General features: G+C 48.8%; 1 protein-coding gene across 2 annotated transcripts in view; it reads right to left on the bottom strand.

Moving 5' to 3' along the window:
* LOC130343134 (oocyte zinc finger protein XlCOF8.4-like) overlaps positions 1–24,047 on the bottom strand; it is a 75,476-nt gene that overhangs the window by 32,124 nt on the left and 19,305 nt on the right. For both annotated transcript variants that reach the window (XM_056554314.1, XM_056554315.1), the window contains exons 4-6: positions 23,517–23,643; positions 23,328–23,419; positions 23,090–23,198 (exon numbers count right to left, since the gene is read on the bottom strand). In XM_056554314.1, coding sequence (XP_056410289.1) covers positions 23,090–23,198; positions 23,328–23,419; positions 23,517–23,643 — 328 coding nt within the window. The remainder of the gene's footprint in view (positions 1–23,089; positions 23,199–23,327; positions 23,420–23,516; positions 23,644–24,047) is intronic.

Genomic DNA, 24,047 nt, shown 5'->3' on the forward strand with positions numbered 1-24,047 from the left:
CTGAGACTCTACCTCCTCACAGGCCTTATGATTGCCCTATCGACCTCCTCCCGGGCACTACTCCACCCCGGGGCAGAATTTATCCTCTCTCTGCCCCAGAGACTCTTGCCATGTCCGAATACGTCCAGGAGAATCTAAAAAAGGGCTTTATCCGTAAATCCTCCTCTCCTGCCGGAGCCGGATTTTTCTTTGTGTCCAAAAAAGATGGCTCCCTACGTCCTTGCATTGACTACCGCGGTCTTAATAAAATCACGGTTAAGAACCGCTACCCCTTACCCCTCATCTCTGAACTCTTTGATCGCCTCCAAGGTGCCCACATCTTCACTAAATTGGACTTAAGAGGCGCCTATAACCTCATCCGCATCAGAGAGGGGGACGAGTGGAAAACGGCATTTAACACCAGAGATGGACACTTTGAGTATCTGGTCATGCCCTTTGGACTGTGCAACGCCCCTGCCGTCTTCCAAGACTTTGTCAATGAAATTTTTCGTGATCTGTTATACTCCTGTGTTGTTGTATATCTGGACGATATCTTAATTTTTTCTGCCAATCTAGAAGAACACCGCCAGCATGTCCGTATGGTTCTTCAGAGACTTCGTGACAACCAACTCTATGCCAAAATTGAGAAATGTCTGTTTGAATGCCAATCTCTTCCTTTTCTAGGATATTTGGTCTCTGGCCAGGGACTACAGATGGATCCAGACAAACTCTCTGCCGTCTTAGATTGGCCACGCCCCTCCGGACTCCGTGCTATCCAACGCTTTTTGGGGTTCGCCAATTATTACAGGCAATTTATTCCACATTTTTCTACCATTGTGGCTCCTATCGTGGCTTTAACCAAAAAAAATGCTGATCCCAAGTCCTGGCCTCCTCAAGCAGAAGACGCCTTTAAACGACTCAAGTCTGCCTTTTCTTCGGCTCCCGTCCTCTCCAGACCTGACCCATCTAAACCCTTCCTATTGGAGGTTGATGCCTCCTCAGTGGGAGCTGGAGCTGTTCTTCTACAAAAAAATTCTTCCGGGCATGCTGTCACTTGTGGTTTTTTCTCTAGGACCTTCTCTCCAGCGGAGAGGAACTACTCCATCGGGGATCGAGAGCTTCTAGCCATTAAATTAGCACTTGAGGAATGGAGGCATCTGCTGGAGGGATCAAGTTCTCCTGTTATTATCTACACCGACCACAAGAACCTCTCCTACCTCCAGTCTGCCCAACGGCTGAATCCTCGCCAGGCCCGGTGGTCTCTGTTCTTTGCCCGATTTAATTTTGAGATTCACTTTCGTCCTGCCGATAAGAACATTAGGGCCGATGCTCTCTCTCGTTCCTCGGATGCCTCAGAAGTTGAACTCTCTCCGCAACACATCATTCCACCTGACTGCCTGATCTCCACTTCTCCTGCCTCCATCAGGCAGACTCCTCCAGGAAAGACCTTTGTTTCTCCTCGCCAACGCCTCGGAATCCTCAAATGGGGTCACTCCTCCCATCTCGCAGGTCATGCGGGTATCAAGAAATCTGTGCAACTCATCTCCCGCTTCTATTGGTGGCCGACTCTGGAGACGGATGTTGTGGACTTTGTGCGAGCCTGCACTATCTGTGCCCGGGATAAGACTCCTCGCCAGAAGCCCGCTGGTTTTCTTCATCCTCTGCCTGTCCCCGAACAGCCTTGGTCTCTGATTGGTATGGATTTTATTACTGATTTACCCCCTTCCCGTGGCAACACTGTTATTTGGGTGGTCGTTGATCGATTCTCCAAAATGGCACATTTCATCCCTCTTCCTGGTCTTCCTTCTGCGCCTCAGTTGGCTAAACAATTTTTTGTACACATTTTTCGTCTTCACGGGTTGCCTACGCAGATTGTCTCGGATAGAGGCGTCCAATTCGTGTCTAAATTCTGGAGGGCTCTCTGTAAACAACTCAAGATTAAATTACATTTTTCTTCTGCATATCATCCCCAGTCCAATGGACAAGTAGAAAGGATTAACCAGATCTTGGGTGATTATTTGCGACATTTTGTTTCCTCCCGCCAGGATGACTGGGCAGATCTCCTCCCATGGGCCGAATTCTCGTATAACTTCAGGGTCTCTGAGTCTTCCTCCAAATCCCCATTTTTCGTGGTGTACGGCCGTCACCCTCTTCCCCCCCTCCCTACTCCCTTGCCCTCTGGTCTGCCCGCTGTGGATGAAATTTCTCGTGACCTTTCCATCATATGGAGAGAGACCCAAAATTCTCTCTTACAGGCTTCATCACGCATGAAGAAGTTCGCGGATAAGAAAAGAAGAGCTCCCCCCGTTTTTTCCCCTGGAGACAAGGTATGGCTCTCCGCTAAATATGTCCGCTTCCGTGTCCCTAGCTACAAGTTGGGACCACGCTATCTTGGTCCTTTCAAAATTTTGTGTCAAATTAATCCTGTCTCTTATAAACTTCTTCTTCCTCCCTCTCTTCGTATCCCTAATGCCTTTCACGTCTCTCTTCTCAAACCACTCATCCTCAACCGTTTTTCTCCCAAATCTGTTCCTCCCACTCCTGTTTCCGGCTCCTCGGACATCTTCTCGGTCAAAGAAATTTTAGCTGCCAAAAAGGTCAGAGGAAAAAATTTTTTTTTAGTGGACTGGGAGGGTTGTGGTCCTGAAGAGAGATCCTGGGAACCTGAGGACAACATCCTAGACAAAAGTCTGCTCCTCAGGTTCTCAGGCTCTAAGAAGAGGGGGAGACCCAAGGGGGGGGTACTGTTACGCCGAGCGCTCCGGGTCCCCGCTCCTCCCCGGAGCGCTCGCTTCACTCTCCCCGCGGCAGCGCTCCGGTCACGTCCTCTGACCCGGGGCGCTGCGATTCCGCTGCCAGCCGGGATGCGATTCGCGATGCGGGTAGCGCCCGCTCGCGATGCGCACCCCGGCTCCCCTACCTGACTCGCTCTCCGTCTGTTCTGTCCCGGCGCGCGCGGCCCCGCTCCCTAGGGCGCGCGCGCGCCGGGTCTCTGCGATTTAAAGGGCCACTGCGCCGCTGATTGGCGCAGTGGTCCCAATTAGTGTGTTCACCTGTGCACTTCCCTATATCACCTCACTTCCCCTGCACTCCCTTGCCGGATCTTGTTGCCTTAGTGCCAGTGAAAGCGTTCCTTGTGTGTTCCTTGCCTGTGTTTCCAGACCTTCTGCCGTTGCCCCTGACTACGATCCTTGCTGCCTGCCCCGACCTTCTGCTACGTCCGACCTTGCTTTTGCCTACTCCCTTGTACCGCGCCTATCTTCAGCAGCCAGAGAGGTGAGCCGTTGCTAGTGGATACGACCTGGTCACTACCGCCGCAGCAAGACCATCCCGCTTTGCGGCGGGCTCTGGTGAAAACCAGTAGTGGCTTAGAACCGGTCCACTAGCACGGTCCACGCCAATCCCTCTCTGGCACAGAGGATCCACTACCTGCCAGCCGGCATCGTGACATTGGATCTTTGAGGAGCTTACAACTTGATCCGAATTAGAGATGGTGACGAGTGGAAGACCGACTTCAACACACGGGATGGCCATTTTGAATATCTGGTGATGCCCTTCGGTCTCTGCAATGCACCTGCCGTGTTTCAAGAATTTGTCAATGACATTTTTAGAGATTTGCTCTACACCTGCATAGTGGTTTACCTTGATGACATTCTTATCTTCTCCTCTAACCTAGATCAACACCGGGTACATGTACGCCAAGTTCTGTCACGCCTCAGAAAAAAACGCCTCTAGGCTAAAATCGAGAAGTGCATCTTCGAGCGGTCCAGTCTGCCCTTCCTAGGGTACATCATTTCTACCCAGGGTTTACAGATGGACCCGGCTAAACTCTCAACGGTGCTGGACTGGCCACGCCCCTCAGGACTTCGCGCCAAAGATTTTTGGGGTTCGCCAATTATTATAGGCAATTCATTTCGCACTACTCCACCCTGGTTTCTCCTATTGTGGCCTTGACCAAGAAAGGGGCTAATCCCAAATCCTGGCCTTCTCAGGCTGAAGAGGCCTTCCAGTCCTTGAAGGTCGCTTTCGCCTCCGCACCTGTACTCTCCAGACCTGACCCCACTAAGCCTTTTTCCTTGGAAGTAGATGCCTCCTCCGTAGCTATTTCGCGGCTATTTCTCCAAGACCTTCACCCCATCCAAGAGAAACTACTCTATTGGAGACAGGGAGTTGTTGGCCATCAAATTGGCACTCGAAGAGTGGAAGCATCTTCTCGAAGGCTCCATCCATCCTTTTTGCGTTTACACGGATCACAAAAATCTTGCCCATCTCCAGTCCGCCCAGAGGCTCAACCCACAGCAAGCTCGCCGGTCCCTGTTCTTCGCTCGCTTTAACTTTGAGATCCACTAAAGTCCCGCGAGCAAGAACATCAGGGCAGATGCCCTCTCCCGCTCTTCAGACATAGTGGGTGAAGAGGCTACTCCACTGCATATTATTCCACCTGAAGGCCTTATTACAGTAGCACCAGTGGATCTTCGTCTTCTTCCTCCGGGCAAGTCATATGTACCTCCGTGCCAACAGTTGGAAGTCCTTAAGTGGGGTCAATCTTCCTTGCTGGCCGGTCATCCAGGTGTCCAAAAGACTCTTCAACTAATCGCTAGAACATATTGGTGGCCTACCATAGCTAAGGATCTGTCAGAATTTGTTCAAGCCTGTACAGTCTGCGCACGGGATAAGTCGCCTCGTCTGAAGCCGGCTGGGTTGCTCCAACCTCTTCCTGTCCCTGAGACCCCATGGTCTCACATCACCATGGACTTTGTGACTGACCTTCCTCCTTCCCAGGGTATGACGGTCATTTGGGTCGTTGTAGACCGTTTCTCTAAAATGGCACACTTTGTACCACTACCAGGATTACCTTCTGCACCTCTGCTGGCGAAGCATTTTATTCTGCACATTTTTCGCCTTCATGGTCTTTCCTTGCATATTGTTTCGGATCGTGGGGTGCAATTCTCATCTTCTCATCACCCCAAAACCAACGGCCAAGTGGAACGTGTGAACCAAGTTTTGGGGGAATATCTACGCCATTTTGTATCTTCACGTCATGATGATTGGGCTGATCATCTTCCTTGGGGGGAGTTCTCCTACAACTTCACGAATTCCTCCGCTTCTAACAAGTCACCGTTTTTCGTGGTCTACGGTCGCCATCCTCTACCACCTCTACCGTGGCCTTCTTCTTCTTCTGTTCCTGCAGTCGATGAGCTCATCCAGGACTTTTCCTCCATTTGGCGAGAGACTCTCACCGCTCTTCTAAAAGCCTCAGCCCGCATGAAGTCCCAAGCGGACAAGAAACGTAGAGCTCCTCCGGTGTTTTCTCCTGGTGACAGAGTGTGGCTCTGGGGCCAAATACATCCGTTTTAGGGTTCCAAGCTACAAACTGGGACCTCATTACTTGGGACCTTACAAGATTAAAAGAAGAATTAACGCTGTGGCTTACCAGCTTCATCTCCCCTCCACTCTTAGGGTCCCAAACCCATTTCATGTCTCCCTCCTCAAGCCAGCTATCTTTAACCGGTTCTCCCCCAAGGTCACCACTCCTAGCCCAGTGGCCGGTACATCAGACGTTTTTTTCTGTCAAGGAGGTTCTGGCTTCCAAATTGATCCGGGGGAGAAGATTTTTCTTGGTCGACTGGGAAGGCTGTGGTCCTGAGGAGAGGTCTTGGGAGCCGGAGGAGAACATCTTGGACCTCAGTCTTATCCTCAGCTACCTGGGAACCAAGAAGAGGGGGAGACCAAAGGGGGGGGGGGTACTGTTACAGTCAGCGCTCCGGTCCCCACTCCTGGACCGGAGCGCTCACTGCCTCTGTCCCGGTGCGCAGCATCCTTGCGCGTCCCGGTCAGACACACTGAACGGGAGCGCAGAGTTATCCCTGATGGGGATGTGGTTAGCAAGGAGGGAGGTCCCCGCACACATGCCGCATCCCGATGCCGCCCCTTACCTCCTGCGGCTCCATGTGTCCTCTCTGTTCCCCGGCGCGCGCATCCCCGCTCTCTGGGGCTTCATGAAATTTAAAGGGCCAGCGCACCATTGATTGGTGCCTGGCCCAAAAGTGTTCTATAAATGTTTCCTGCCCCTTCCTGCCCTTGCTGGATCTTTGTGCCTTGTGCCTAGTGAAAGCGTTCCTATTGTTCCTGTGTTGCCCTTGCCTGTTGCCGACCCGTTGCCCGTGACTACCGCTTGTGAACCCGTGCTACCTGCCCTGACCTGTTGCCTGACTATCGCCTGTGAATCTGTGCCGCCTGCCTGACCTTTGCTACGTCCGACTACGCCTCTGCCTGCTCCTCCTGTACCGCGTCTGCCTCAGCTACAGCTGCCTCAGAGGGGTTGAGTCGCTACCGGGTGGAACGACCTGGGGGCTACCTGCCGCAGCAAGACCATCCCGCTTTGTGGCGGGCCCTGGTGAAGACCAGTAGTCCCTTAGACTCCGTTCCCCTAGCACGGCCCACGTCATCACCCCTCTGGTCCAGTGGATCCACCACCTGTCACCTAACCGGTTCGTTACAGGGATGCACTGCATAATTATGCTTATTGTTAAGCCTTCAGAGCATTAATACCTCGACACATCGGTAGGGGGATGCATTGCATAATTATTGTTACTGACAAGTCGTTACCGCAATAATATCTCAACACATAGGCGGTAGGATACCTGTTATGCCTGCCACATCTGCAGGGGGGTGCACTACGTTTTATTGTTACTGACACGTTTTCAGAGCAATAACATCACTGGTACAGGTCGTGGAAGGAAATTAAAGGATATTGTTTGGTTTTTTAGCCCTTTATAGGTGGGATGGGCCCTTGTAAGAGGTGAAGCCTCATTAAAACTAACATGTTAAGCAATTATCTACTGTACAGGTTCAGATACATTTTCACAGCCAGTTGAGTGATTGTTACTTGGGCACAGGTACGCCTCTGCAGCTTCAAGGCCGGGGCACGTCATTATGTGGTTCCGGGTAGTCAGTATTACTAAGGCTGATTTTCGTCTAAGGTCCGGTGTTCGAGGACGAGGTATGTGATAACTGGTTTCTTGATTACTAACAGACATTTCGGCCCTCTATATTTTGGGCCACGGTCACGGTTTTGTAACACTTCTGTAAGTATGTTATGTTATTATTATTCATGTTATTATGGTTATATCAGTAATAGGATTGGCATGTTGTTGTTAGTATTATTGGTGTCATAATTAGTGTTATCTTTATTTCATTAATATCATTGTTATTACTATTATCGTCATTACTATTATCGTTTGTACTGTTATTCGTTATTATCAGTATTATATTATAGTTATTGTTAGAAATGAGCGAATCAAAACTGACGAATCCGAATTCATTATGAATTACATGGAATTTAATCGCCTCATTAAACTCAATTTAGTGCGGTCCAGGCTCCAGGGCATCTAAAATGGCGGATCCACATGTGAGGACATGGGGCAAGGAACTCTGGGAAGGTGGGAACAGTGGTAGGCGGGATGACCCTGAATCACATGCAGGATGCAGCCTATCAGTAGCCAGTCCCCCCTGTGATGTCACAGCCCTATATATTCGGCAGCCATATTGCGGCCAGTCACTTCATTCATTACACTGCGGAGAGATAGGATGGACACCCTGTGTGCGCGTTACACAGAAAAGCTTTTTCCAGCAGCGTTTCACCTCCTAGTCACATCAGCTTTCTGGTGGACAGAGAGCAGTGTACGTTCTCACTGAAAAGATTTTTTACTGCAGCCATTAACCTCCCAGTCCCTTTCTTCCATATAGTATTACAGAGAGGGGAAGAGAGCTGTGTGTTGCCTCATACATTACAACAAGCTGCCTCATCTTCATAAACCTTAGCAGAGGAGGAAGGAATAATTTTTCGGCGCAATTCTGTGTCTTTGTTCCACAACAACTCATCTGCTGCTTATACTAGTCTGTAGGTGGTATAATACACACCGAGCAGTCCTTTCCTAATAGTCTTTGAAAGAGTGCAATTTTGGGTTTAGTACACAGCGACTTTGTGCTGCAGCACTGTTGTGTACTGATGGTATTGTGCAAAAATAAGTTTTTTAAGCGTACTGTAGAGCATTTTTCTGCCCTCATAAGTGCATACCACATACCTACATCTAAGTAGTGTACTATTTTGTAGCTGTTAATCTGTCAAGGGTCTATATACTGTTAAAGTCCAGGCAAAAGTAATCACCGGCTGGTGTTGTACTCAGATACTATTTAAGGGTACTGTAGAGCATTTTTCTGCCCTCATAAGTGCATACCACATACCTACATCTAAGTCTTGTCCTATTTTGTACCTGTTAATCTGTCAAGGGCATGGAAAGTCCAGGCAAAAGTAATCACCAGCTGGTGTTCTAGACAAATACTGTTTTAAGCTTAGTGAAGCGTATTGTACCCCTCATATACACACTAAGTATGTCAGGCAGAGAAGTGCCAGGACGTGCACAGAGGAGTGGCAGAGACCTAAATTCATGAGGCAGAGGTCGCCGCCGACTAGGGGCGAGTGGCAGCAGGAGACTCAGCAAGAGGCCTGTGCTCCCGATATCAGCTAGTGGTTGGGTCTCGACCAGCAGTCCATCTGCCGTCATCGATTGTAACATGGTCATCCACTTCATCACAAGTGACATCTGACACCCCCAGTCAACAGTTGGTGGGTTCCTCAGAGACAAACCTCAGTTGGCATGGCCCGGGAGCAAGGCGGTGGCATGGTTGGCAGTCAGCGTGGTGGCAGAAGTGGAAATTCTGGAGTCAAACATGCCTGAGGGAGACCACCTGCTTCACGGAAGACTACCTTCCCGGGAGGTAGTGGAACAGGGGTTCCTGGAGACGGCGCCAGTAGCAGTCAATTAGTGCAGACTGTAGGTGGGAAAATCAGCTACTTGGCAGTGTGGCAGTTTTTCATCAGGCATCCGTAGGAAGTTCACATAGCCACATGCAAGATATGTCGGCAGAAGGTGAAGTGTGGCCGGGGTCCCAATGTTGGCACCACGGCCCTGCATCAACATATGCTTCGCCACCATAAAATGGCCTGGGAGAACCGTAGCTCTGATGTAGTGGTCCAGCCTGCTGCATCACCCAGTGGTCATCCGCTCCCTCCTTCATCCAGCCAAGACTAAGCCGAAGGGAGCTGTGTGTTAAACCCTCCTTCTGTCGCTACTGCTTCTCCCGCTTTTAGTCAGTCATTCCACCAGCAATCCATCAGCGAAGCCATGTCCAAGAGACAACAGTATGAGCCCACTCATCCAACGACGCAGAAGCTGAATGTGCTCCTGTCTAAGTTGCTGGTGCTGCAGTCCCTCCCTTTTCAAGTGGTGGACTCTGCACCTTTCAGAGAACTGATGACTTGTGCCGAGCCGAGGTGGAGAGTCCCAATCCGTCATTTCTTTGCGAATAAGGCAGTACCAGCCCTGCACAATTTTGTGGAAGAGAAGGTGGGTCAGTCCCTGAGCCTGTCGGTGTGTACCAAGGTGCACGGCAGTTCCGACATCTGGAGCTGTAACTATGGTCAGGGACAAAACATGTCCTTTACGGCTCACTGGGTGAATGTGGCTCTTGCACAGCCACAACACCAACTTGGACAGGTCACGCCGCTTCCTCCTCCATGCTCTCAGGCCGTTGGTCCTGTGACAGTGTGCGACTCCGCCTCCTCATCCTCCACCGTGTCCTCAGCCTCCACTGCCCAGACAAGTCTCAGTGCCCCTTCAGCATACCATGTGTGTAGGGCACGGCAGTGTTACGCTGTTCTTCATATGGTTTGCCTTGGCGAAAAGAGTCACACAGGGGAGGAACTGCTAAAAGTCATTCATAAAGAAATTGGGGCATGGCTTACTCCACAAAAACTGGGAATGGGAACCATGGTGACTGGCAACGGGAAGAACATCCTGCATGGCACACTTGTTCAATCTGGTTGTCAAGCAGTTCCTGAAGTGTTCCCCCCATTTGCAAGACATTCTAACAATGGGAAGGAAACGTTGCATGCACTTCAGCCACTCGTACACCGCAAAGCACACTATCCTTGAGCTGCAGCGTCAGAATGGTATCCCACAACATAGTCTGATTTGTGACGTTGCCACATGTTGGAATTCCACCCTCCATATGTTGGACGTCTGTACGAACAGAGAAAAGACTTCACCGATTTCTTGATGATCCACACGGATAGGGGTACTCCCCTGTGTAACTTCAATGTGAACCAGTGGCAGCTCATATGTGACACCGGCCGTTTGCTGAGGCCCTTGGAAGAAGCCACATTATTAGTCAGTCGCCAGGATTATGGGATGAACAACATAACTCCACTTCTTCATTTCTTACAACATGTGTTGGAAACGATGGCTGTTAAGGGCAATGGAGACGTGGCGCCTACATCTCCCGGCCACATGAGCCCTGTGGGGGCTGACCTGGAGGAGGAGGGGGGAGGGGCACAGTGGAGCACAGTTTAGGTTTCGGGGGATGGGCGGTTTTTCTTGTCATCTGACAGGAGAGGAGGAGCAGGAGCAGCCAGAGGAGCTGGAGGGTTATGAGGAAGGCAAGACAGAGGACCCAGACACACTGTGGCAGTATGTAGTGGAGATGGGGCAGTTAGTCCCTCCGAGTCACTTAAACAAATGGCACGATGCATGCTCACTTGCTTGCGAAGTGACCGCCAAATTATCACCATTCGTCATTGGGATGACTTCTTGCTCTCCACCTTATTGGACCCTCACTTACGGCACAAAATGGGGATCTTTTTACACCCACTGAGAGGGAGGAGAAACTGAACCACTACAGAGACATCCTACATAGTCAGTTGGCCGATGCCTATCTGCGCCATCGTCCATCCTCTTGCAGGTCTGACTTGGGGGGCCCTCTGCGCTCACCTTCCACTGCCATGGCTGCTGGGGAGGGGTGGCAGGAGCAGTACCAGCTCCATCATCAGCAGCCTGAGTCTACAGTCGGTCATGAGTACCTTTTTCACCCGCATAGCAAACTCATCAGCAGCAGGTAGACATGGAGCAGGACCTGAACCAGCAGGTGGTGGCATACCCTGACATGACCATGCCAACAACCATTGAAGATCCGCTGGACTTCTGGGAAGCCTAACTTGATTTATGGTCGCAACTAACAGAGTTTTCCCTGGAAAAGCTGTCCTGCCCGGCCAGTAGTGTGGCATCAGTGCGGATGTTTAGTGCGGCGGGGGCCATAGTCACCCCAAGGAGAACTCGTCTGTCCTTGAAAAATGTGGAGAGACTGACGTTTGTGAAGATGAATCAGGGATGAATCAGCCAGGATTTCCACCCACCAATGCCAGATGCCTCAGAGTAGATTGACCATGGTGCCACACCAACACTTCACAAATATGCATAGTGCCAAACAGATTTAAGGCGCTGCTCCCCAGTTACAAACATTCCAGACACCTTCATCACCGGGTACTGGTATTGCCACCCACCGCACCACTCTGTCACTGGGTCACTTTCAGGACTCCTGATGCTGCTGCTGCCACCTCCATGCTGTCTCATTCAGCCACTATATGGTGTCCTCATGCTTCGGCCAACTCCAGCCTGTGCCATTCAGCCACTATATGGTCTCCTCATCTGCCACCAACTCCAGGCTGTGCCATTCAACCACTTTATGGTTTACTGATGCTGCTGTGCCTGGGACATTACCTATCAATAATTATGGTAGCACTAGCTACCATAAATCTTCAATTTAAATTTTTAAATTAATCTTTAAATCTTAGGGGTTGTGAAGCCCTATGGTCTCCTCATGCTGCCGCGAGCTGCAGGCTGTGTCATTCAGCCACTATATGGTCTCCTCATGCTGCTGCCACCTCTAGGCTCTGTCATTGTGCCGCCATGTGACTCCTTGTTAGATTGGGTTTTGTGGTCATACAGTATTATTTCAAAGTAAACACCGGGACATTAAACTTGGGAATCTAATATAAATCCTAAATTTAAATTTCAAGAAATCAATGTAATTTTTTCAAGACTGAGGCCCTATTGTCGTGGACGTCATATGACCTGTGGAATTATGACAAGAATCCAATGAAACAGCTTGGAGCGATAACAATGAACCATAACTGATTAAATGAAACATTTGCACTTTCACAGTCAGGGGGGCACTGAGAAGCAGGGGCTGGAACAGGTGGTATCTCGCCTGGTGGAGGACCGCCAGCTCGATTTTCAGATACAAGTAAGAATTTTTTCACTGTAGCCACTTCTAGCTTTATGCGCCCACTCATCCAACAGCACAGAAGCTGAATGTGCTCCTGTCCAAGTTGCTGGTACTGCAGTCCCTCCTTTTTCAAGTGGACACTCAGAGTATGGCGGTGCATTGAGAGGCAGGGGCTGGAACAGGTGGTAGCTCGCCTCACGGCGGACCGCCAGCTCGATGCTCACAAGAATGGGTAATCAAAAAATGTAAATAAATTCTAATTGGATTAACCCCTTAAGGACCGGGGGCGTTTCCGTTTTTGCATTTTCGTTTTTTGCTCCTTGCCTTTAAAAAATCATAACTCTTTCAATTTTGCACCTAAAAATCCATATGATGGCTTATTTTTGCGCCACCAATTCTACTCTTTAATGACATCAGTCATTTTGCCCAAAAATCTACGGTGAAACGGAAAAAAAAATCATTGTGCGACAAAATTGAAAAAAACCCGCCATTTTGTAACTTTTGGGGGCTTCCGTTTCTACGTAGTAAATTTTTCGGTAAAAATGACCCCTTATCATTATTCTGTAGGTCCATACGGTTATAATGATCCCCGACTTATATAGGTGATTTTGTCGGACTTCTGGAAAAAATCATAACTACATGCAGGAAAATTTATACGTTTAAAATTGTCATCTTCTGACCCCTATAACTTTTTTATTTTTCCGGGTATGGGGCGGTATGAGGGCTCATTTTTTGCGCCGTGATCTTAAGTTTTGTATTGATAGGACTTATTGATCGCTTTTTATTCATTTTTAAATGATATAAAAAGTGACCAAAAATGCACTATTTTGGACTTTGGAATTTTTTTGCGCGCACGCCATTGACCGAGCGGTTTAATTAATGATATATTTTTATAATTCGGACATTTCCGCACGCGGTAATACCATATATGTTTATTTTTATTTTTATTTACACTGTGTTTTTTTTATGGGAAAAGGGGGGTGATTCAAACTTTTAATAGGGAAGGGGTTAAATGATATTTATTCCCTTTTTTTCACTTTTTTTTTTTTGCAGTGTTATAGGTCCCATAGGGACCTTTAACACTGCACACACTGATCTCTTATACTGATCATTATTATCCCATAGGAGACTATAACACTGCACACACTGATCTCTTATACTGATCATTATTATCCCATAGGGACCTATAACACTGCACACACTGATCTCTTATACTGATCATTATTATCCCATAGGAGACTATAACACTGCACACACTGATCTCTTATACTGATCATTGTTATCCCATAGGGACCTATAATACTGCACACACTGATCTCTTATACTGATCATAATTATCCCATAGGGACCTTTAACACTGCACACACTGATCTCTTATACTGATCATTATTATCCCATAGGAGACTATAACACTGCACACACTGATCTCTTATACTGATCATTATTATCCCATAGGGACCTATAACACTGCACACACTGATCTCTTATACTGATCATTATTATCCCATAGGAGACTATAACACTGCACACACTGATCTCTTATACTGATCATTGTTATCCCATAGGGACCTATAATACTGCACACACTGATCTCTTATACTGATCATAATTATCCCATAGGGACCTTTAACACTGCACACACTGATCTCTTATACTGATCATTATTATCCCATAGGAGACTATAACACTGCACACACTGATCTCTTATACTGATCATTATTATCCCATAGGGACCTATAACACTGCACACACTGATCTCTTATACTGATCATTATTATCCCATAGGGACCTATAACACTGCACACACTGATCTCTTATACTGATCATTATTATCCCATAGGGACCTATAACACTGCACACACTGATCTCTTATACTGATCATTGTTATCCCATAGGGACCTATAATACTGCACACACTGATCTCTTATACTGATCATAATTATCCCATAGGAGACTATAACACTGCACACACTGATCTCTTATACTGATCATTATTATCCCATAGGGACCTATAACACTGCACACACTGATCTCTTATACTGATAATTGTTATCCCATAGGAGACTATAACACTGCACACACTGATCTCTTATACTGATCATAATTATCCCATAGGGACCTATAACACTGCACACACTGATCTCTTATACTGATCATTATTATCCCATAGGGACCTATAACACTGCACACACTGATCTCTTATACTGATCATTATTATCCCATAGGGACCTATAACACTGCACACACTGATCTCTTATACTGATCATTATTATCCCATAGGGACCTATAACACTGCACACACTGATCTCTTATACTGATCATTGTTATCCCATAGGGACCAATAACACTGCACACACTGATCTCTTATACTGATCATTATTATCCCATAGGAGACTATAACACTGCACACACTGATCTCTTATACTGATCATTGTTATCCCATAGGGACCTATAATACTGCACACACTGATCTCTTATACTGATCATTATTATCCCATAGGAGACTATAACACTGCACACACTGATCTCTTATACTGATAATTGTTATCCCATAGGAGACTATAACACTGCACACACTGATCTCTTATACTGATCATAATTATCCCATAGGGACCTATAACACTGCACACACTGATCTCTTATACTGATCATTATTATCCCATAGGGACCCATAACACTGCACACACTGATCTCTTATACCGATCATTATTATCCCATAGGGACCTATAACACTGCACACACTGATCTCTTATACTGATCATTATTATCCCATAGGGACCTATAACACTGCACACACTGATCTCTTATACTGATCATTATTATCCCATAGGGACCTATAACACTGCACACATTGATCTCTTATACTGATCATTATTATCCCATAGGGACCTATAACACTGCACACACTGATCTCTTATACTGATCATTATTATCCCATAGGAGACTATAACACTGCACACACTGATCTCTTATACTGATCATAATTATCCCATAGGGACCTATAACACTGCACACATTGATCTCTTATACTGATCATTATTATCCCATAGGGACCTATAACACTGCACACACTGATCATTATTATCCCATAGGGACCTATAACACTGCACACACTGATCTTTTATACTGATCATTATTATCCCATAGGGACCTATAACACTGCACGTACTCATCATTATTATCCCATAGGGACCTATAACACTGCACACACTGATCTCTTATACTGATCATTGTTATCCCATAGGGACCTATAACACTGCACACACTGATCATTATTATCCCATAGGGACCTATAACACTGCACACACTGATCTCTTATACTGATCATTGTTATCCCATAGGGACCTATAACACTGCACACACTGATCATTATTATCCCATAGGGACTTATAACACTGCACACACTGATCTCTTACACTGATCATTATTATCCCATAGGAGACTATAACACTGCACACACTGATCTCTTATACTGATCATTATTATCCAATAGAAGACTATAACACTGCACACACTGATCTCTTATACTGATCATTATTATCCCATAGGTGTCACGCCGAGCACTCCGGGTGCCGCTGCCTTCCCGGAGCGCTCACGGCGTCCCTCTGGCTGCAGCGCTCCGGTCGGCATTGCTGACCGCGAGCGCCGCTCTCTGGTCCCCGGAGGGGACACGATCCGAGGCACGGCTCGTGTCTGCCCTCGGATTGCGCCCCGTCTCTCTCACCTCTCGTTCCCATCTGCTTCCTCCCGGCGCGCGCGGTCCCGCTCCCTAGGGCGCGCGCGCGCCGACTTGCTTAAATTTAAAGGGCCAGTGCACCACTAATTGGTGCCTGGCCCAATCACGCCCTAATGTATAAAAACCCACTTCCCCTTCCTCTCCTCGCCGGATCTTGTTGCCTTGTGCCCTGAGAAAGCGTTTACTGTGTCCCAAGTAGTGTTGAGCGGCATAGGCCATATTCGAATTCGCGAATATTCGCGAATACATGGACGAATATTCGTCTTATATTCGCGAATATTCGCATATTCGTTATATTCTCGTTTTATTTTCGCATATGCGAATATTCGCGTATGCGAAAATTAGCATATGCGAAAATTAGCACATGCAAGATTAACATGCGTGAAAATTCGCATATGCGAAAATTAGCATATGCGAAGTTTCGCATATGCGAACTTTAGCATATGCGAATTTTAGCACGCCAGTCTCACACAGTAGTATTACAGCCTTCTTTACACCACACAAGCTGGAAGCAGAGAGGGGTGATCACTGTGATGTGTACTGTGAAGAAAAAAAAAACAAAAAAAAAAAAACGAATATTCGGAATTACGAATATATAGCGCTATATTCGCGAAATTCGCGAATTCGCGAATATGCGATATTCGCGAATAATATTCGAATTGCGAATATTCGCGAGCAACACTAGTCCCAAGCCTGTGTACCTAGACCTTCTGCTGTTTCCCCTGACTACGAACCTCGCTGCCTGCCCTGACCTTCTGCTACGTCTGACCTCGCCTCTGTCTAGTCCTTGTGTACCGCGCCAGTCTCAGCTGCCAGAGAGGTCGAGTCGCTACTGGGGAACACGACCTGGTAGTTACTGCCGCAGCAAGTCCATCCTGCTTTGCGGCGGGCTCTGGTGAACACCAGTAACTGCTTACAACCAATTCCCCAGTACGGCCCACGTCATCGCCTCTCTGGTACAGGGGATCCACCTCCAGTGTCATCTCCATCCGCTAGCCCAGATCCTGACAGTAGATCCGGCCATGGATCCCGCTGAGGTACCGCTGCCAAGCCTCGCTGATCTCACCTCCGTGGTTGCCCAGCAGTCCCAGCAAATTGCTCAACAAGGGCAACAGCTGTCGCAGTTGACCGCCATGATTCAACAGCTCCTGCCTCCACAGCCTCAACCGCCAGCTCCAGCATCTCCTCCTCTCCGAGCTGCTGCTTCTTCCACTAGAGTCCGCCTGTCTCTCCCAGACAAGTTTGACGGGCACTCTAAAAATTGCCGGGGATTCCTGTCTCAATGCTCCCTGCACTTGGAGATGTTGTCTGACCAATTCCCCACTGAACGGTCTAAGGTGGCATTCATCGTCAGTCTACTTTCCGGGAAGGCCTTGGCCTGGGCCACGCCGCTTTGGGACCGCAACGATCCTGCCACTGCCTCAGTCCAGTCCTTCTTTTCAGAAGTCCGCAGTGTCTTTGAGGAACCTGCCCGTGCCTCATCCGCAGAAACTGCTTTACTGAACCTTGTCCAAGGAGACTCAACCGTGGGCGAATATGCCACACAATTCCGGACTTTGGCCGCTGAGTTGGCCTGGAACAATGAAGCTCTCAGCGCGACCTTTAAAAAAGGTTTATCCAGCCATATCAAGGATTGTCTGGCCGCACGAGAGATACCCTCCTCCCTGACTGAACTAATCCACCTGGCTACCCGCATTGATATGCGCTACATTGAGAGACGTCAGGAGCTCTGCCAGGAGAAAGATCTCGTTCGCACCAGGCGATACCCACGCCTGGCCCCTCTCTTCCAGCATCCTTTGCAGCCTGTTACTGTGCCTCCCGCTGAGGAGGCCATGCAAGTGGACCGGTCTCGCCTGACCCAGCAAGAGAGGACTCGCCGGAGGAATGAGAACTTATGCCTATACTGTGCGAGCTCTGAGGACTGTCCCATTCGTCCTCAGCATCAGGGAAACGCTCGCACCTAGTGATCGTGGGAGAGGCGTCACTGGGTGTAAATTCTTCCTCTCCACGCCTGACTATTCCAGTGCGGATTTCTCCAGCTGATAAAGCCTCCTTCTCTGCGGAGGCATTCTTGGACTCTGGTTCAACTGGAAATTTCATAAAAGCCACCTTCATTAACCGGTTTAACATCCCTGTTATCCGTCTAGTCAAGCCCTTCTACATTTCCTCAGTTAACGGAGAACACCTGAATTCTACCGTGCGTTACCGCACGACCCCCGTACGCATGACCGTGGGGGTTCTCCATCAAGAAAGGATTGAGTTCTTTGTCTTGCCTAATTGCACCTCAGACATCCTCCTTGGCTTACCCTGGCTCCAGCGGCATTCTCCTACCCTAGACTGGACCACGGGGGACATAAAATCCTGGGGTTCTCCCTGCCACTCTCGCTGCCTTCAGTAGCTTCCCACCAGCCAAGTCTCTGTTGCTTCTCCTTTGCTCGGTCTTCCAAAGGCCTATCAGGACTTTTCTGACGTCTTTTTCAAGAAACAGGCAGAGGTCTTACCACCACATAGGCCCTACGACTGCCCTATTGACTTGCTCCCTGGGACCACGCCGCCCCGTGGCAGGATTTACCCTCTCTCCGCTCCTGAAACGGAGGCCATGACGGAATATATTCAGGAGAATCTCAAAAAAGGTTTCATCAGGAAGTCGTCTTCTCCTGCTGGAGCAGGATTCTTCTTTGTTGCCAAGAAGGATGGGTCGCTACGCCCTTGTATTGACTACCGCGGGCTCAATAAGATCACCGTAAAGAACCGCTACCCTCTGCCACTCATCTCGGAACTCTTTGACCGGCTGCGCGGAGCAAAGATTTTTACCAAGCTTGACCTCAGGGGCGCGTACAATCTCATCAGAATTCGTGAAGGAGATGAGTGGAAAACTGCTTTTAACACTAGAGATGGTCACTTCGAATACCTGGTCATGCCATTCGGTTTTTGCAACGCCCCCGCAGTCTTCCAAGACTTTGTTAATGAGATTTTCCGGGACTTGTTGTATACCTGCATGGTGGTCTATCTCGATGACATTCTAATCTTCTCCTCCAACCTAGAGGAACACCGCCTCCATGTTCGCCAAGTGCTCCAGCGCCTCAGAGTTAACCATCTCTATGTCAAAATTGAGAAATGCCTCTTAGAACGTACCTGTCTTCCTTTCCTAAGATATCTGGTCTCAGGACAGGGTCTTCAAATGGACCCCGATAAGCTCTCTGCAGTCTTGGATTGGCCACGCCCCTCTGGACTTCGCTCTATCCAGCGCTTCCTCGGATTCGCTAATTACTACCGTCAGTTTATCCCCCACTTCTCCACTATCGTGGCCCCCATAGTGGCCTTGACCAAGAAAGATGCGAATCCGAGATCCTGGCCTTTCCAAGCTGAAGAAGCTTTTACTCGCCTTAAGGCCGCCTTCGCCTGCGCACCAGTCTTGACCAGGCCTGATCCTCTGAAGCCATTCTTCCTCGAGGTGGATGCCTCTTCAGTTGGAGCCGAAGCGGTTCTTCTTCAGAAAAATGCAAAAGGGAAAAACGTCACCTGCGGTTTTTTCTCTAAAACATTTTCCCCTCCTGAAAAAAAATTACGCTATTGGTGACCGAGAAGATGCCTCGAGGAGTGGAGGCATCTCCTGGAAGGGTCTCTCCACCCGATCACCATCTACACTGACCACAAAAATCTGTCATACCTGCAGTCCGCCCGGTGTTTAAATCCTCGCCAAGCCAGGTGGTCATTGTTCTTCGCTCGCTTTCATTTCCAGATAAATTTTTGTCCTGCAGACAAGAATGTCAGGGCGGATGCCCTTTCTCGTTCCACTGATGCCACGGAGGCAGAAACCGCTCCTCAACACATCGTTTCCCCTGAGTGTCTGTTCTCTGCTGCTCCGGCTTCCCTGGCACCAGTTCCTTCAGGAAAAACCTTTGTCCCTCCACGTCTTCGCCTCCGGATTCTCAAATGGGGTCACTCCTCCGACCTGGCAGGTCACGCTGGAGTCAAAAAATCCACTCAGTTGATTGCCAGACACTATTGGTGGCCTTCCCTTGAAAAAGATGTAACTGACTTCGTACGCTCCTGTACTGTCTGCGCACGTGATAAAATTCCTCGCCAAAGACCCGCGGGCCTTCTTCTTCCTCTGCCAGTTCCCGAACAGCCTTGGTCACACATAGCCATGGACTTCGTCACTGACCTTCCTGTATCCCATGGCAAAACTGTCATCTGGGTGGTCGTTGATCGATTCTCCAAAATGGCCCATTTCGTTCCTCTCCCTGGCCTTCCTTCTGCGCCACAATTGGCGAAGCATTTTTTTTTTGCATATTTTTCGTCTCCACGGACTGCCTACACATATCGTCTCCGATAGAGGCGTTCAATTCGTCTCGAAATTCTGGAGAGCACTCTGCACCCAATTAAAGATTAAATTGAATTTTTCCTCCGCCTACCACCCGCAATCTAATGGACAAGTGGAGAGAGTAAACCAAATCCTTGGTGACTACCTGCGACATTTTGTCTCCTCCCGCCAAGATGATTGGGTTGACCTGTTACCCTGGGCCGAATTCTCGTACAATTTCAAAGACTCTGAGTCATCCGCCAAGTCTCCATTCTTTGTGGTGTACGGCCGTCACCCACTTCCCCCCCTCCCTATCCCCACTTCGTCTGGAGTCCCTGTCGTAGATGATTTGATTTGACCCGGGACTTTTCCTCTATCTGGAAGGAGACTCAGAGGTCGCTCTCGCTGGCCTCCTCTCGTATGAAGAAACACGCGGACAAGAAGAGAAGAATTCCTCCTGTCTTTGCCCCTGGTGACAAAGTGTGGCTCTCTGCCAAATATATTCGGTTCCGTGTCCCTAGCTACAAGCTGGGTCCTCGTTACCTCGGGCCATTCAGGGTCAAAAGTCAAATCAACCCTGTCTCTTACAAGCTTCATCTTCCTCCTTCTCTTCGTATTCCTAACTCCTTTCATGTTTCCCTCCTCAAGCCTCTCATTTTTAACCGCTTTTCTCCCAAGGTCACCGTTCCTGCTCCTGTCTCGGGCTCCTCTGACGTCTTCTCGGTTAAAGAGATTCTCGCTTCAAAGTTCGTCAGAGGTAAAAAAAAAATTCTTGTTGATTGGGAGAATTGTGGCCCCGAGGAGAGGTCTTGGGAGCCAGAGGACAATATTCTAAACAAAGAACTCATCTACAGATTCTCGGCTCCAAGAAGAGGGGGAGACCTAAGGGGGGAAGTACTGTCACGCCGAGCGCTCCGGGTGCCGTTGCCTTCCCGGAGTGCTCATGGCGTCCCTCTGGCTGCAGCGCTCCGGTCGGCATTGCTGACCGCGAGCGCTGCTCTCTGGTCCCCGGAGGGGACGCGATCCGAGGCACGGCTCGTGTCCGCCCTCGGATTGCGCCCCGTCTCTCTCACCTCTCGCTCCCGTCTGCTTCCTCCCGGCGCGCGTGGTCCCGCTCCCTAGGGCGCGCGCGCGCCGACTTGCTTACATTTAAAGGGCCAGTGCACCACTAATTGGTGCCTGGCCCAATCACGCCCTAATGTATAAAAACCCACTTCCCCTTCCTCTCCTCGCCGGATCTTGTTGCCTTGTGCCCTGAGAAAGCATTTACTGTGTCCCAAGCCTGTGTACCTAGACCTTCTGCTGTTGCCCCTGACTACGAACCTCGCTGCCTGCCCTGACCTTCTGCTACGTCTGACCTCGCCTCTGTCTAGTCCTTGTGTACCGCGCCAGTCTCAGCTGCCAGAGAGGTCGAGTCGCTACTGGGGAACACGACCTGGTAGTTACTGCCGCAGCAAGTCCATCCTGCTTTGCGGCGGGCTCTGGTGAACACCAGTAACTGCTTAGAACCGATTCCCCAGTACGGCCCACGTCATCGCCTCTCTGGTACAGGGGATCCACCTCCAGTGTCGTCTCCAGCCGCTAGCCCGGATCCTGACAATAGGAGACTATAACACTGCACACACTGATCTCATACTGATCATTATTATCCCATGGGGACCTATAACACTGCACACACTGATCTCTTATACTGATCATTGTTATCCCATAGGGACCTATAACACTGCACACACTGATCTCTTATACTGATCATTGTTATCCCATAGGGACCCATAACACTGCACACACTGATCTCTTATACTGATCATTATTATCCCATAGGAGACTATAACACTGCACACACTGATCTCTTATACTGATCATTGTTATCCCATAGGGACCCATAACACTGCACACACTGATCTCTTATACTGATCATTATTATCCCATAGGGACCTATAACACTGCACACACTGATCTCTTATACTGGTCATTGTTATCCCATAGGGACCTATAACACTGCACACACTGATCTCTTATGCTGATCATTATTATCCCATAGGGACCTATAACACTGCACACACTGATCTCTTATACTGGTCATTGTTATCCCATAGGGACCTATAACACTGCACACACTGATCTTTATCATTGATCACTGGTTTCTCATAGGAAACCAGTGATCGATGATTCTGCCGCTTGACTGCTCATCCCTGGATCTCAGGCACTGAGCAGTCATTCGGCGATCGGACAGCGAGGAGGCAGATAGCCTCCCGCTGCCCTGTAAGCTGTTAAGGAAGCCACGATTTCGCCGCGGCTATCCCGTACAGCCCACTGAGTTAACCGGCATGGTTTCACTTTCGCTTTTAGCCGTGCGGCTCAGCTCTGAGCACGCGGCTAAAGGGTTAATAGTGCGGCGCCGCGATCGGCGCTGCGCGCTATTAGCGGCGGGTCCCGGCTTCACTATGACGCCGGGCCCGCCGTGATATGATGCGGGGTTACCGTGTAACCCCGCGTTATATCACGGGAGCAGGACCAAGGACGTACCAGTACGTCCTTGGTCCTTAAGGGGTTAAATAAAAATTACATAAAAAATCTGCCACATCCAGACTCTCTGCAGCAGTGATTCTAATAGGGATGCCTGTAATCTGCATGACATACTGAATAACAGTATTGTTTCACTACCACAGCACACTCCCTATGCGTCTTCTATACCACTATTGAGGCTCTCTGTAGGCCAGAAAAAGTCAATTTTAATACAGATTCACCGCAAATTAATTCGGACCGAACCAAATGTTTTTGGAAAATTCTAAAAATTGGCCGAATATTCCAAAAGTTCGTTCATCTCTACTTATTGTGATAATTAATCTCAGGCACGTTTTTAGCCCCTACCACTAACTTGGGGTAACACCTCCCGGAATTATTACATACCTGGGGTAACACCTCCTGGAATTATTACATACCTGGGGTAACACCTCCTGGAATTTCCTCCTTCACTTCCCTCATACACGGGTGATGGCCCCAAATCATTTCTTCTTCATTCTCCACTTTATTATTAGTCAGATCTCCCCCCTGATGTGACATATAGAACAATTCACTACAATACAGCAGACAGGAGGAGCAACAGAGACCCCCAAAATCTAACCCCACATCTATGACTGCAGGACCCCCCTATAGAGATATAGGATCAGCCTCATCTACCTGATGGTTCTCTGGGACATTTCCCTCTGGACAGTCCTGGGAATACAGAGGGCGGGGACACCTCTCGGGTGGATTTCTATCCATGTCTCCATCTGTAGGGAACACACAGGGAATAAATACATCAGTGCTGGATAGATTTCTATGTTACTAGGTAGTGAGAGTGATATCTATATATATGTCTCTTCTTACCTTGTGATGTGAGGGGCCGGTGATCCTCCATCATGACTATGTCCTGGTACAGATCCTTGTGTCCTTCTACATACTCCCACTCCTCCATGGAGAAATAGACCGCCACATCCTGACACCTTATAGGAACCTGGCACACAATGATACCGTCATCACCTGATCCCTTCATTACATGTCCCAGCAGTGTCACCTCTCTAATCATCACCAGACCCCTCCATTACTGTATAATGTCCCAGCAGTGTCACCTCTCTAATCATCACCAGACCCCTCCATTACTGTATAATGTCCCAGCAGTGTCACCTCTCTAATCATCACCAGACCCCTCCATTACTGTATAATGTCCCAGCAGTGTCACCTCTCTAATCATCACCAGACCCCTCCATTACTGTATAATGTCCCAGCAGTGTCACCTCTCTAATCATCACCAGACCCCTCCATTACGGTATAATGTCCCAGCAGCGTCACCTCTCCAGTCATCACCAGACCCCTCCATTACTGTATAATGTCCCAGCAGGGTCACCTCTCATCATCAGA

Source organism: Hyla sarda, unplaced genomic scaffold (assembly GCF_029499605.1).
Source record: "Hyla sarda isolate aHylSar1 unplaced genomic scaffold, aHylSar1.hap1 scaffold_667, whole genome shotgun sequence".
Classification (NCBI taxonomy): Eukaryota; Metazoa; Chordata; class Amphibia; order Anura; family Hylidae; genus Hyla; species Hyla sarda.